Source organism: Theropithecus gelada, chromosome 2 (assembly GCF_003255815.1).
Source record: "Theropithecus gelada isolate Dixy chromosome 2, Tgel_1.0, whole genome shotgun sequence".
Taxonomy (NCBI): Eukaryota; Metazoa; Chordata; class Mammalia; order Primates; family Cercopithecidae; genus Theropithecus; species Theropithecus gelada.
Genome location: NC_037669.1, coordinates 33,441,690 through 33,456,423, shown reverse-complemented (window position 1 = coordinate 33,456,423; position 14,734 = coordinate 33,441,690). Strand labels below are relative to the sequence as shown.

Genomic DNA, 14,734 nt, shown 5'->3' with positions numbered 1-14,734 from the left:
CGATCTCAGATTGCTGCTGTGCTGGCAGTGAGAATTTCAAGCCAGTGGATCTTAGTTTGCTGGGCTCCATGGGGGTGGGATCCGCTGAGCCAGACCACTTGTGTCCCTGGCTTCAGCCCCCTTTCCAGGGGAGTGAATAGTTCTGTCTCGCTGGCATTCTAGGCACCACTGGGGTATGGAAACAAAACAAAACAAAACAAAACACTCCTGCAGCTAGTTCGGTGTCTGCCCAAATGGCCCCCCAGTTTTGTGCTTGAAACCCAGGACCCTGCTGGGGTGGGCATTGGAGGGAATCTCTTGGAAGACCACGGGAAAAGTGCAGTATGTGGGCCAGAGTGCAAGGTTCCTTAGGCTCAGTCCCTCATGGCTTCCCTTGGATAGGGAAGACTTTAACACCTCATGGTCAATATTAGACAGATCAATGAGACAGAAAATTAACAAGGATATTCAGGACTTTAACTCAACTCTGGACCAAGCAGACTTAATAGACATCTACAGAACTCTCCACCCCAAATCAACAGAATATACATTGTTCTCTTACTTCATTGCATTTATTCTGAAATTGACCACATAATTGGAAGTAAAACACTCCTCAGCAAATGCAAAAACGGAAATCATAACAAACAGTCTCTCAGACCACAGTGCAATCAAATTAGAAATCAGGATTAAGAAACTCACTCAAAACTGCACAACTACATGGAAACTGAACAACCTGCTCCCGAATGACTACTGGGTACATAACTAAATGAAGGCAGAACTAAAGATGTTCTTTGAAATCAGTGAGAACAAAGACACATCATACTAGAATCTCTGGGACACATTTAAAGCAGTGTGTAGAGGGAAATTTATAGCACTAAATGCCCACAAGAGAAAGCAGGAAAGATCGAAAATCGACACCCTAACATCACAATTAAAAGAACTAGAGAAGCAAGAGCAAACCAATTCAAAAGTTAGCAGAAGACGAGAAATAACTAAGATCAGAGCAGAACTGAAGGAGATAGAGACACGAAAAGCCCTTCAAAAAAATCAATGAATCCAGCAGCTGGTTATTTGAAAAGATCAACAAAATAGACCGGTAGCCAGACTAATAAAGAAGAAAAGAGAGAAGAATCAAATATATACAACAAAAAATGATAAAGGGGATGTCACCACTGATCCCACAGAAATACAAATTACCATCATAGAATACTCTAAACAACTCTATGCAAATAAACTAGAAAATCTAGAAGAAATGGATAAATTCCTGGACACATACACCCTCCCAAGTCTAAACCAGGAAGAAGTTGAATCCCTGAATAGACCAATAACAAGTTCTGAAATTGAGGCAGTAATTAATAGCCTACCACCCAAAAAAAGTCCAGGACCAGGTGGATTCACAGCCGAATTCTACAGAGGTACAAAGAGAAGCTGGTACCACTCCTTCTGAAACTATTCCAAACAATAGAAAAAGAGAGAATCCTCCCTAACTCATTTTATGAGGCCAGCATCATCCTGATACCAAAGCATGGCAGAGACACAACAAAAAAAGAAAGTTTCAGGCCAATATCCCTGATGAACATCAATGCAAAAAGTCTCAAAAAAATACTGGCAAATGGAATCCAGCAGCACATCAAAAAGCTTATCCACCACAATCAAGTAGGCTTCATCCCTGGGATGCAAGGCTGGTTCAACATATGCAAATCAATAAATGTAATCCAGCATGTAAACAGAACCAAAGACAAAAACCACATGATTATCTCAATAGATGCAGAAAAGGCCTTTGACAAAATTCAAAACCTCTTCATGCTAAAAACTCTCAATAAACTAGGTATCAGTGGAACATATCTCAAAATAATAGGAGCTATTTGTGACAAACCCACAGCCAATAGAATACTGGATGGGCAAGGCAAAAGGCAAGGATGCCCTCTCTCACCACTCCTATTCAATGTAGTATTGGAAGTTCTGGCCAGGACAGTCAGGCAAGAGAAAGAAATAAAGGGCATTTAAATAGGAAAAGAGGAAGTCAAATTGTCTCTGTTTGCAGATGACATGATTGTATATTTAGAAAACCCTATCGTCTCAGCCCAAAATCTTCAAGCTGATAAGCCACTTTAGCAAAGTCTCAGGATACAAAATCAATGTGCAAAAATCACAAGCATTCCTATACACCAATAACAAACAGCCAAATCATGAGTGGACTCCCATTCACAATTGCTACCAAGAGAATAAAATACCTAGGAATACAACGTACAAGGGATAAGAAGGACCTCTTCAAGGAGAACTACAAACCACTACTCAAGGAAATACGAGAGGAAACAAACAAATGGAAAAACATTCCATGCCCATGGATAGGAATAATCAATATCATGAAAATCGCCATACTGCCCAAAGTAATTTATAGATTTAATGCTATCCCCATCAAGCTACCATTGACTTTCTTCACAGAATTAGGAAAAAACTACTTTAAACTTCATATGGAGCCAAAAAAGAGCCCGCATAGCCAAGACAATCCTAAGCAAAAAGAACAAAGCTGGAGGTATCATGCTACCTGACTTCAAACTATACTACAAGGCTACAGTAACCAAAACAACATGGTACTGGTACCAAAACACATATATAGACCAATGGAGCAGAACAGAGGCCTCAGAAATACACCACACATCTACAACCATCTGACCTTTGACCAACCCGAGACAAACAAGCAGTAGGGAAAGGATTCCCTATTTAATAAATGGTGTTGGGAAAACTGGCCAGCCATATGCAGAAAACTGAAACTGGACCTCTTCCTTCCATCTTATACAAAAATTAACTCAAGATGAATTAAAGAGTCAAACGTAAGACCTAAAACCCTAAAAACCCTAGAAGAAAACCTAGGCAATACCATTCAGGACATAGGCATGCGCACAGGCGTCATGTCTAAAACACCAAAAGCAATGGCAACAAAAGCCAACATTGACAAAGGGTGTCTGATTAAACTAAAGAGCTTCTGCACAGCAAAAGAAACTATCATCAGAGTGAACAGGCAACCTACAGAGAGGGAGAAAATTTTTGCAATCTACCCATCTGACAAAGGTCTAATATCCAGAATTTACAAGGAACTTGAACATATTTACAAGAAAAAAACAACCCCATCAAAAAATGGGTGGAGGATATGAACAGACACTTCTCAAAAGAAGACATTTATGTGACCAACAAACATGAAAAAAAGCTCATCATCACTGGTCATCAGAGAAATGCAAATCAAAACCACAATGAGATACCATTTCATGCCAGTTAGAATGGCAATCATTAAAAAGTCAGGAAATAACAGATGCTAGAGAGGATGTGGAGAAATAGGAATGCTTTTACACTGTTGGTGGGAGTGTAAATTAGTTCAACCATTGTGGAAGACAGTGTGGCAATTCCTCAAGGATCTAGAACCAGAAATACCATTTGACCCAGCAATCCCATTACTGGGTATATACCCAAAGGATTATAAATCATTCTGCTATACAGAAACATGCACACATATGTTTAATGCATCACTATTCACAATAGCAAAGACTTGGAACCAACCCATATGTCCATCAATGATAGACTGGATAAAGAAAATGTGGCACATACATACCATGGCAGCCATAAAAAAGATGAGTTCATGTCCTTTGCAGGGACATGGATGAAGCTGGAAACCATCATTCTCAGCAAACTAACATAAGAACAGAAAACCAAACACTGCGTGTTCTCACTCATAAGTGGGAGTTGAACAATGAGAACACGTGGACACAGGGAGGGGAACATCACACACCAGGGCCTGTTGGAGGGTTGGAGGCTAGGGGAGGGATAGCGTTAGGAGAAATAAATACCTAATGTACATGACAGGTTGATGGGTGCAGCAAACCACTATGGGATGTGTATACCTATGTAACAAAACTGCACGTTCTGCACATATAGCCCAGAACTTAAAGTATAATAATAATAATAATAATAATAATAATGATGATAATAATAAACAACTAGGAAAAAAAAGTCTACTTTTCTGTTTTTCACCCGTGTCTTAACATTTCTCTCATATAGATTTTGCTTATTTCTTATTGAGTTTATTCCTAAGTATTTTGGGGCTTTTGTTCTTCTTTTAAGTGGAATTTTGTCTTCCATTATACCTCCAAACTAGTTATTCTTTGTTTTTATGAAAGCTACTGATATCCGTGTGTTGCCTTGATATTCTGCTACTTTATTGAATCTTGGTTGAATTAGTTTTAGCACTGATTTTCTAGGGGTTTCTAGGTTGACTGTCATCTCATCTGCAAATAGACATTGTTTTCCTTGTTTTCTAAGTCTTTCACCTCTAATTGGTTTCTTTTGTATATTTTATTAGTTATAGGACAGTGTTCTATAATAATGGAGATAGTGGGGATCCTTGCCTTGTTTCTGATTGTATGAAAATGCTTTTATTGTTAGCCGGGCGCGGTGGCTCAAGCCTGTAATCCCAGCACTTTGGGAGGCTGAGACGGGCGGATCACGAGGTCAGGAGATCGAGACCATCCTGGCTAACACGGTGAAACCCCGTCTCTACTAAAAAATACAAAAAACTAGCCGGGCGAGGTGGTGGGCGCCTGTGGTCCCAGCTACTCCGGAGGCTGAGGCAGGAGAATGGCGTAAACCCGGGAGGCGGAGCTTGCAGTGAGCTGAGATCCAGCCACTGCACTCCAGCCTGGGCGACAGAGCCAGACTCAGTCTCAAAAAAAAAAAAAAAAAAAAAGAAAATGCTTTTATTGTTTCCTTTTAAGTAAGGTACTGGCTTTAGTACTGAGGTCTTTTTTCTTTCTTTCTTTAAATTTTTAAAATCATTGTTATTTTTAGTCTTTTTTGAGACAGGGTCCCACTCTGTCACCCTGGCCATAGTGCAGTGGCATGATCACAGCTCAGGTGATCCTTTCACCTCAGTCTCTCACCTCAGCCTACTTCAGCCTCTAGTAGCGGGACTACAGGCGTGCAACCACCATACTCAGATACATTTTTTTTTTTTAAAACAGTGCTAAGGAAATACCAATCAATTCTTGTTTTCTTGATTGTTTTATTTTAATCAGTAATAAGTTAATTTTATCAGACTTTCAGTATGTATAATCATATGAGTTGTCTGCTTATGTCTCTTAATATGGTGCATTATGTTATGAGTTTCCTAATATTGCACTGTCCTTGCATTTCTGCAATAAATTCTATGTGGCCATAATGTGTTATTTTCATTAATGGAGTATTGGAGGTTGTTTGTTAATATTTTATTTAGTATTCTTGTGTTAAAATTCATAAATGATATTCTCTGTAGTTTTTTTGTGTCTGCAACCTTTATCAGATTGAGATAACAATGCGATACTTGATTTCATAAGAACCATCTGGAAGATTTTTCTAATTTTTTAAGTCCTGGAATAATTTATATAGTACTGAGACTATCTGTTTTTTGAGGCTGATAGCTTTCCTGCTTTGAAACTATTTGTGCATGTGCATGGTGCTTTTTTTTTTTTTTTTTTTTTTTTGTGGTGAAGTGCCATAATAACTTTGCTTGTTTATTTAAGCTTCTATTTCTTCTCAAGCCAATTTTTATAAGTTATATTTTCTTAGGAAATTTTCCATTTCATGTAGGTTAATCAGTGTATTTCTATAGAGATGTACCAATAATCTCTATACTTCTAAAAAAAATTTGTTTCAGTGCTTACTTGTTCTCCTCAATCATTTATTTTGGTTTGTTCTCTTTCTTAAAATTAGGTTATTTAGTGGTTTGCCTATGTAATGAATTTTTCAAAGAACTAACATTTTTAACTTATTAGTTAGAGGTCTAGTTTTCTGATTTCTTCCTCATCAATTTTTGCTTTTATCTTTATTTCCTTCCTTATGCATTTTTTTGGTTTACTTTGTTTTTCTAGTAACCCTAGTTGAGAATTTAATACATTAATTTTCATTCTTTTATTTTTAATTGATAAACATGTTTAGGGCTCTGAATTCTACTCTGATCACTACTATAAATGTGTACCATACATTCTGGTATGTAGTGTTTTGTTACTTTAGGAATGAGGTAATTTCAGTTTATATTTTCATGTTTACTTAAGAATTGTCTAATAGAAGATTTAAAAAAAATTTCCAGAGTCTCTTTGTTTTTCTAATTTTATTACATTACATTCAGAGTGTGATTTGTAATATTTCCACCAGTGGAACTTAATGATGTTTTCTTTGTGACCTAATATATGATCAAATTTTTACAAATGTTCCATGTATGTGCCTGAGAAGAAGGTATATACTCTAACAAGGTATAAAGTTCTAAAGGTATATCCATAGATCTACCTCATTGCTTATGTTGTTTAATACTTTTGTATCCTTACTTATTTTTGCCACTATTTTCTTCTGAGAATGGTGTATTAAAGTCTCCTACTACTAGTATGTTTCTATTTCTCTTTGCATTTTATGTTTAAGTATATTTAATTGTTCGGTGTTAAATACTTCCTTTCTTATAAAAGTGATTATTGTGTTTTTTGGTACATGTGTTTTGGAACATAAGTGTTATATCTTCATTGTGATTTTTAACTTTTAGCATTATAAAGTATGCTTTGTCACATTTAATACGTTTTGACTTCATTTCTACTTCGTCTAATATCAGGAATGAAACTTCTACTTTTTTCTTGTTTCCAATTTCCTGGCTTATCTTGGCTTTTTACATTTAGCTTTCTGTATTTTAGATCTTTAATGTATTTAGCCTTCTGGAATTATTTTGTATTAAGTATGTCTCTTGTATACAATGTAGACTTCAGTCTTGACTTGTTAGACAATTTGAAAATATTCTTCTTTTAATTGAAGTAAGCTTATAACACTTACTGGTATGTTTGATGTTAACTTCATCACATTATTTTATAGTACTGTTTATTGTACTACAATTACATTTTCTATGTGATGTTTCTTCTCTGTTCTTTTAAAAAATTTCTTTTGGTATTTAGGAAGTTTGTAATTTTGGTCTGGTGGTTACCTTTGTATATATACCTTTTATAGAGCCTTTAATCTTGTTTTCTTTTTTTACATACCATTGTCAGGTATGTCAGTTAAAATTTTTTTTTGTTTTAATTTCTACCTATTGCCTGTACAATAAGTGAGTTTTTCTATGTTCCTATTCTTTCCATTATTTTCTCTCTATCCTTCTCCCCATTTTTAGTTGTATATTTTGCTTCGACAGAACATGAAGTATTTACATACTATGCTTCCATGTGTATCCCATTTTTGTTTTTGTCTTATAGCTACAATTAAGTATATTAAATATCCCACAAGTTTGGTGGCTTAAAACAACAGAAATTGATTTCTTTCCAGTTCTGGGGGCCATAAATCCAAAATCAGTTTCACTAGGCCAACGTCAAGATATCAGTAAGGCCACACTCCCTCCAGAGGAGAAGCTGCTCTGGAAGAGAATTTGCTCCTTGCTTCTTCCAGCTTCTGAAATTGTGGCTGCAGCACCCCAATCTCTGCCTCTGTCTTCACATTATCTCCTCTGTGTGGGTGTCAAAGATCTTCCTCTGTCTCTTATAAGAATATACATGAAATAAGAAAAAATTAAAAAAAAACCGAATATACGTGATTGCATTTAGGGTCTACCCAAGATAATCTCCCCATCTCAAGATTCTAAATTGTAACTGAAGAGGCTTCGCCCACCCCGTTTTTGCCATATAAGGTAATAGTGACAGGTTCCAAGATTTCGGACATGGAATATCTTCAGGCATTATTGTTTAGCCTACCATGGTCCTTCCAGTGGTCCCCAAAGATCCATGCCAATATCCTTCAATTTTCAGCTTCATTTCAAGTTCAAAATCTCATCTAAATATCATTAGCTCAAAAGTCCCAAATCTCATCATCTAAATCAGTTATGGGAGGACTGGATAGAATCCATCCTGGTGCAAAATTCTCCATTTGTGGTCCTATGAAACTAGAAAACAAGTGGTCTGCTTTCAAAATACCATGATGGGACAGACATAGGATGAAAGTTATAGACATTTCCATTTTACGAGGGAAAATCAAGGAAGAAAGATATCAGCAGTTCCAAGCAACTTTGAAATTCAGCAGGGCAAATACTATTAGGACTAATGATCTGTGACTTGAATCTTTACCCTTCTGGATCCATGGCTCTGCCCTGTACCTGTGGCTCTGGCTTTGGCCTCTGTGCCTGTGGATCTGCAGCTATGGCCACATGTTCTTACTTACTTGTGGGAGCTAAAAATTAAAACTATTGAACTTACGAAGCTAGAGAGTAGAATGATAGTTACCAGAGGCTGAGAAAGGTAGTCTGTAGACTTTTTGGAGTCTAGCACCCTTCCTTCATTTCATCCTGCCTTTGTGTCTTTCAATTCAAGCTAGCAGTATTTCTGTTGGTATAACATTCTCAAAAGGTCTTGTTCTTGTGTATGTCATGGTCTTCTATTCCATAGACAGATCTTTCCTGGATAATCCCATCTTTATTGTTAGCTTCTTCTGAGATCATTGGGAGGACCCATGAATCACCTGCTTTAGTCAGAACTAGCAAGAGGTTATTCAGCCACACTCTTGCCCTTCTCTCCAGAGTATGCTTTCCTAACAGCGACTTTACTAATCTCTTGCAATTTGGACAGGCTGAAAACTTCTCAAAACATCAAGTCCTCGTTCCTTTTGCTTAAAGCTTTTCCCCCCATTTATCTCTTTGTTCTTGCTTTTATACTAAGCCTCCAAAAGAAGATAGGTGGTACCTTCAGCATTCTGAGAAATAAACAAGTGAATCAGACAGTTGAAACTTAAAATATCAACCTTATCAGTGATAAAAATGTTTATAGCATAATGCTTAGCTCTGTAACCAATGTGCTTGTAATTACTAACCCCTAAACTGCAGCGCCTCTTCTCACTCTGTCTAGCCTCTCCCTGACACACAGGGACAGAGTATGCTGTGGTCAGTTTACTTCATTGATGGGCAGAGACTGGCTGCTCTGTGGACAGGCTCCTTTGTAGGACAGAGAAACCAAAAGGAGCTGAGCCATATATGCTTAATTACTTTACTCTAGAGAAAGAGAGAGGAGGATGGAGCCATACCACAAAACTGCAGAAAGGGCAAACATGCCTATGTTAGGGACTGAGGTAGGTAGGAAACTGGGAGGCCGGTGGAATGATTCTTTCTAACACTAAGGTGATAGGCATTTTTGCTATCTACCTGTCTTATCAGTTAAAGTGAATAGTGTTTTTTCTTTGACTATGAATTACTAAAAGCTCCTTCAAATCAAACATGTATTTGGACAGTTTAAATGATGGCACCTATTTTTATATAAATTAGTATAATATACATATAAATTAAATAATATAATTTAAATAATATAAATATAATTTAATTTATATAATAAAATATAATTAAATTATATAATCAATTTATATAATTAAATTATAAATTAAATTATATAATTATATAACATTTATATAATGATATATAATTAGTTATATAACTATATTATATAACTATAATTGATTATATAATTAAATTATAAGATAATTAAGTTATAATTAAATCTATATGCATATTTATATATAAAATTAAATTTATAATTATATAAATATAAATTACAATTAAATTAATTTATAATATAGATAATATAAATTAAATGCCTGCTGTCATTTAATTTATATTTAGATTATGTTAATTTATATTATAATTCTAATGTAGCTTATTGTTCTGTAATTTATAGGTTTCTCCAGCAACTGACGGAAGAGAATTCTGAGTTAATTAGTAAGTTGTGGACTGATATTCAGCAGAAAATAGCAACCCAGTCACAAGTAACCCCTCCAGGAACACCATCACCTGCTCTTTCATCAGGGGAACAAAGAGGTTTGTTTCCCTTTTGCATTATTTCTAGTTGCCTGCTTTATTAGGTTCATTCTTGAATGCAGTGATTTGTAAAGGAATGTTAGAGTTTTGACTGCCTTAGCCTAATTGACTAAAATACTGATGGATCTGTCAATTGAAATACTTTCTTAAGAAGTTTGTTCACTTGAGATACTTCTGGAAATGTTCTTCCTTTTAGCTGCTCTGAATGCTACCAATGCTGTCAAGAGACTCCAAACCAGGCTTCAGCCTGAAGAATCTACTGAGACTCTAGACTCAAGCTATGTTGTGGGACACGTGCTGAACTCAAGGAAGCAAAAACAGCTGTTAAATAAAGGTTCAGTCCCTTAATTTACAAAGATGAATTATTAAACATGTAACTTGATACAGCTGTCTTAATCTCTTAGTCAGCGTTTTTTCCCCTTGATCTCATCCACATGGTTCCAACTAAGAGTTTGTTGAGTGGTAGCTAAGAAATGTCTCCTACCACATGTAACTCTGGAACGGTGGTTCTAGTGCATTCATTATAGCTAGTGTAAATCTGGTTTAAACTGTTTAATTTTTATGAGAGAAATAGTGATATCATCTATGAAAGCCTTTTATAAATTGTGAACAATAGTCAAAAGTTTTTCTAGTAGTTTTCTGGTCATAATTTTTCCTGGTCTTAAAATAGAATGACTTCTCTCATTATCAGTGAAAAGAAAACCGAATTTGCATGCTCTTTCCAAGCCGAAGAAAAACATGTTATCAGGTAGCACAACTTCTGCAGACTTACCAAATAGGACTAATTCCAACCTGGATGTCCTCAAACACATGATACATGAAGTGGAACATGAAATGGAAGAATATGAGCGGTGGACAGGTCGCGAGGTCAAGGGACTGCAGAGCAGTCAGGGTCTTACAGGCTTCACTTTGTCATTGGTGAGCTCCCTCTGTCGCCTGGTTCGGTACCTTAAAGAGGTAAGAACATTAGGTTATTAGAGTCTTCTCTTCAGACAGAAATGCATGAGTTTTTTTTCCTCTCCATTTATTGCAACCTCCAAATAAAGTACAGTCAAATTTGAATAGCTTTGTTTAAAATACCTCAATTTTAGATTATCTGCAGTAAAGGCTTATCCCTTAAATCTTTTCTGTCATTAGTTGATACATGCTCAGATAAGTGATTTTAATTTTAATAAGAGCTTTAGCAAATTATAATTAGTAGGGTAAATCTGCCATTAATATAATTATATCTTGTGCTAATATTAAATATTACTGTTTGACAGTTGTAGATTAAATAGAACTGTTAACTGTGTCTGCATTCTATTGCTATTCTCTGCTTCCTACTCCCACGTTCAGTTTGGAGAGTGGCATTGCCTGTAAGTGGTAGACTTGATATGTGGGAGAATTCTTCATGTTCCCTTTATGTCTGGAAACTCATGTACAGCTTCAGTGTCTAAGTGGGAGATGTTTTATTGTTGTAAAAATAATTTATAAAATAAGCAAGAATTATTTGTTTGGCTGGGCACGGTGGCTCATGCCTATAATCCCAGCCCTTTGGGAGGCCGAGGTGGGTGGGTTGCCTGCGGTCAGGAGTTTAAGACCAGCCTGGCCTCAACATGGTGAAACCCTGTCTGTACTAAAAATATAAAAATTAGCCGGGCATGGTGGCGGGTGCCTGTAATCCCAGCTTCTGGGGAGGCTGAGGCAGGAGAATTACTATCACCTGGGGGGCAGAGGTTTCTGTGAGCCGAGATCACGCCACTGTACTCCAGCCTGGGCAGCAGAGCGAGACTCTGTCTCAAAAAAAAAAACAACAACGAAGAATTGTTTGTTTAATTTGATTTCAAGTAATCATCCACAGAATGTCACAGAATTAGAGTTAGCTATGTGTTTCATCTTTGAAAATCTATTTAAACTGTTATGTACTTAAGCCTGTTATACAAATATGACAAAAATGTTTAAGAAAACTTTATTATTTAATAAGATAGATTTTCCAACTTAATACAGATGTTTCAGTTTCTCTATAGCTGTCTTCCTAAAATTGAATTGCTGTTTTTTTTTTTGTTTTTTTTTTTTTTTGAGACAGGGTCTCACTCTGTTGCCCAGGCTGGAGTGCAGTAGTGGCATGATCTCGGCTCACTGCAACCTCCACCTCCCGGGTTTAAGTGGTTTTCCAGCCTCAGTCTCCCAAGTAGCTGGGACCACAGGTGCATGCCACCACACCTAGCCAATTTTTGTATTTTTTTGTAGAGACAGAGTGTCACTATGTTGCCCAGACTGGTCTCAAACTCCTGAGCTGAAAGCAATCTGCCTATCTTGGCCTCCCAAGGTGTTGGTATTACAGGCGTGAGCCTCCACACTTGACCCTAAAATTAACTTTTTAATTAAAGATTCGTTGTATTGTCAGACCTATTAAAACCTTAACATTCTTTCACCCTTAACTCAGGAATCTTCAGCAGTATACTTTTGGCTCTTGGAAAGTATTGCAGGCTTAGAAGCATGTACTTTTTTTTTTTTTTTTTTTTTTGAGATAGAGTGTTGCTCTGTTGCCAGGCTGGAGTGCAGTGGCACGATCTTGGCTTGCTGCAACCTCTGCCTCCCAGGTTCAAGAGATTCTCCTGCCTCAGCCTCCTGAGTATCTGGGACTACAGGCGTACGCCACTATGCCCAGTTAATTTTTGTATTTTTAGTAGAGACGGGGTTTCACCATGTTGGCCAGGATGGTCTCGATCTCTTGACCTCGTGATCTGCCTGCCTTGGCCTACCAAGGTGCTGGGATTACAGGCGCGAGCCACCGCGACTGGCCAGAAGCATGTACTTTTAAGTTAATCATTTGCTTTACAAAGTTAAACCATTTAAAGTTGTCATTTATTTTAAATTATATTTTAACAAGTTTAATTTTTGAATTGGCGATATAGTCACGTTATGAAATTCAGAGATACAGCAAATTGTACTAACTCTCATCACTAACTTCCAGCTAGCATGTTTGCTTACTTCTAGCCAACTATTATTACCAGATACCAGTGTATCTTTCTAGAGATGGTCAGTGTATATTCAAACAATATGTATATATATATCCCTCTACTTTCTTTCTACAAAAAATATAGTGACTTAATTTTATATAACATTTTGTTCATTTTATTCTATTTAAGGAAGGGAAGAGGATAAAGCAGCACATTTTCTTTAATTAAATATAATAAACCGTTTAATAAAAATCTTTGTCATTACTGTCACATAATATATGCTTCTTTGTAAATATCTTCTTTGCCAGCTTTGAGTGCAAACTTTTAGTTTTCAACATGTGAGGCTATTGGTGGAAGTTTATTTGATATCTTTTTGCAGAGTGAGATCCAGCTACGTAAAGAAGTAGAGACAAGGCAACAACTGGAACAAGTATTAGGTGATCATCGAGAGCTCATTGATGCTCTGACAGCTGAAATTCTTCGTCTTAGAGAAGAAAATGCTACTACACAGGTACTCAGATGAGATCCCAACTTTGTGTGTTCAGTGGTATAAAACATCTTTAAACACGTACTGGATTCTCTTAGAGTTGCTTTTGGTTTAACTGTGTTGATGTGATTACTTATCAGTCATTATTATCATCAGTGGTAGGTATTATTGAACATTTATTAAATGGAGGTACTATAGTAGAAGCTTGGAAGTAGCATATGGACTGTCTCCCTGTCTTTAAGAGACTTACTATTTAGTGGGAAGACAGAGTCTGCATTAAAATTATAACTACCAGTGTTACAGTAGTTAATCCAAAATGTGAAATGAGTGTTATGATAGCCACTTTTAATTTCAAAGCAGCAGAAGATGGCCTTTGAGGAGTCCTTTTGCAATCACATCAGATGCCATTTACAGTTATTCACAGTATCTTCATATTTGTTACATAAAGTCCTCTTTGCTGCTTGACTAATGGCTCCTTTTCTTTTTTAAAAGACTTACACAGTTCTCTTGTGGAAAACCTATTGCTTCCATGCTGCATTGAGCATTCTTCCTTTGTGCACTTTTTTTTTTTTTTTTTTTTTTTTGAGATGGTGTCTCACTCTGTCACCCAGACTGGAGTGCAGTGGCATGAGTTCATTGCAGCCTGGACCTCCTGGGCTCAAGTGATGCTTCCACCTTAGCCTCCCAAGTCACTGGGACTACAGGTACATACCACCATACCTAGCTAACTTTTTATGTTTTGTAGAGATGGGGTTTCACCATATTTCCCAGGCTGGTCTTGAACTCTGGGGCTCAAGTGATTCGCCCACCTTGGCCCTTGAAAGTGCTGGGATTACAGGCATGAGCCACTGCACCTTGCTTCTTTGTGTACTTCTGATACTGTCTGGATATTGGTATTACTGCGTTCATCAAATTGTTTTATACTTACATGTGTACTTGTCACTGAGACTGTGTGCTTCTTGAGTGTACACAGTCTTATTTTATTCGTCCTTTTTGTTCTCATATGGTAGTTATTATTACTTTTATTTATCAGCCAGAAGAGACTAGACAAGTGATGGAGAAATTGTGTTTGTGTTAATGGACATTAGATGATGAGATGTATACTTTTTTAAATTGATAATATAGGGTTAGGCACAGTGGCTCATACCTTTGATCCCAACATTTTTCAAGGTGGGCAGATCACTTCAGGCCAGGAGTTTGAGATCAGCCTGGGTAACAGAGTGAGACCTGTCTTTACAAAAAATAAAAATATTTGCTGGGCATGGTGGCGTATGTGTGTAGTTCTAACTGCTTGGGAGGCTGAGGCAGGAGGATCACTTGAGCCTAAGAATTTGAGGCTGCAGTGAGCTATGATTTTGCCATTACACTCCACCCTAGGTGACAGAGTGAGACCCTGTCTCTAAAAAAACAAAACAACAACAAAAAACCCAAACCACATACAAATTTGATAATATAGTTCACATACCATTAAGTCCACCC

The 14,734-nt window shown here is 36.8% G+C and overlaps 1 protein-coding gene across 2 annotated transcripts in view; it reads left to right on the top strand.

Annotated features, from left to right (window-relative positions):
- The window catches only part of SPICE1 (spindle and centriole associated protein 1), a 70,546-nt gene that overhangs the window by 28,350 nt on the left and 27,462 nt on the right, over window positions 1-14,734 (top strand). For both annotated transcript variants that reach the window (XM_025377870.1, XM_025377871.1), the window contains exons 8-11: window positions 9,687-9,826; window positions 10,023-10,160; window positions 10,518-10,783; window positions 13,148-13,279. In XM_025377870.1, the coding sequence (XP_025233655.1) occupies window positions 9,687-9,826; window positions 10,023-10,160; window positions 10,518-10,783; window positions 13,148-13,279 (676 nt within the window). The remainder of the gene's footprint in view (window positions 1-9,686; window positions 9,827-10,022; window positions 10,161-10,517; window positions 10,784-13,147; window positions 13,280-14,734) is intronic.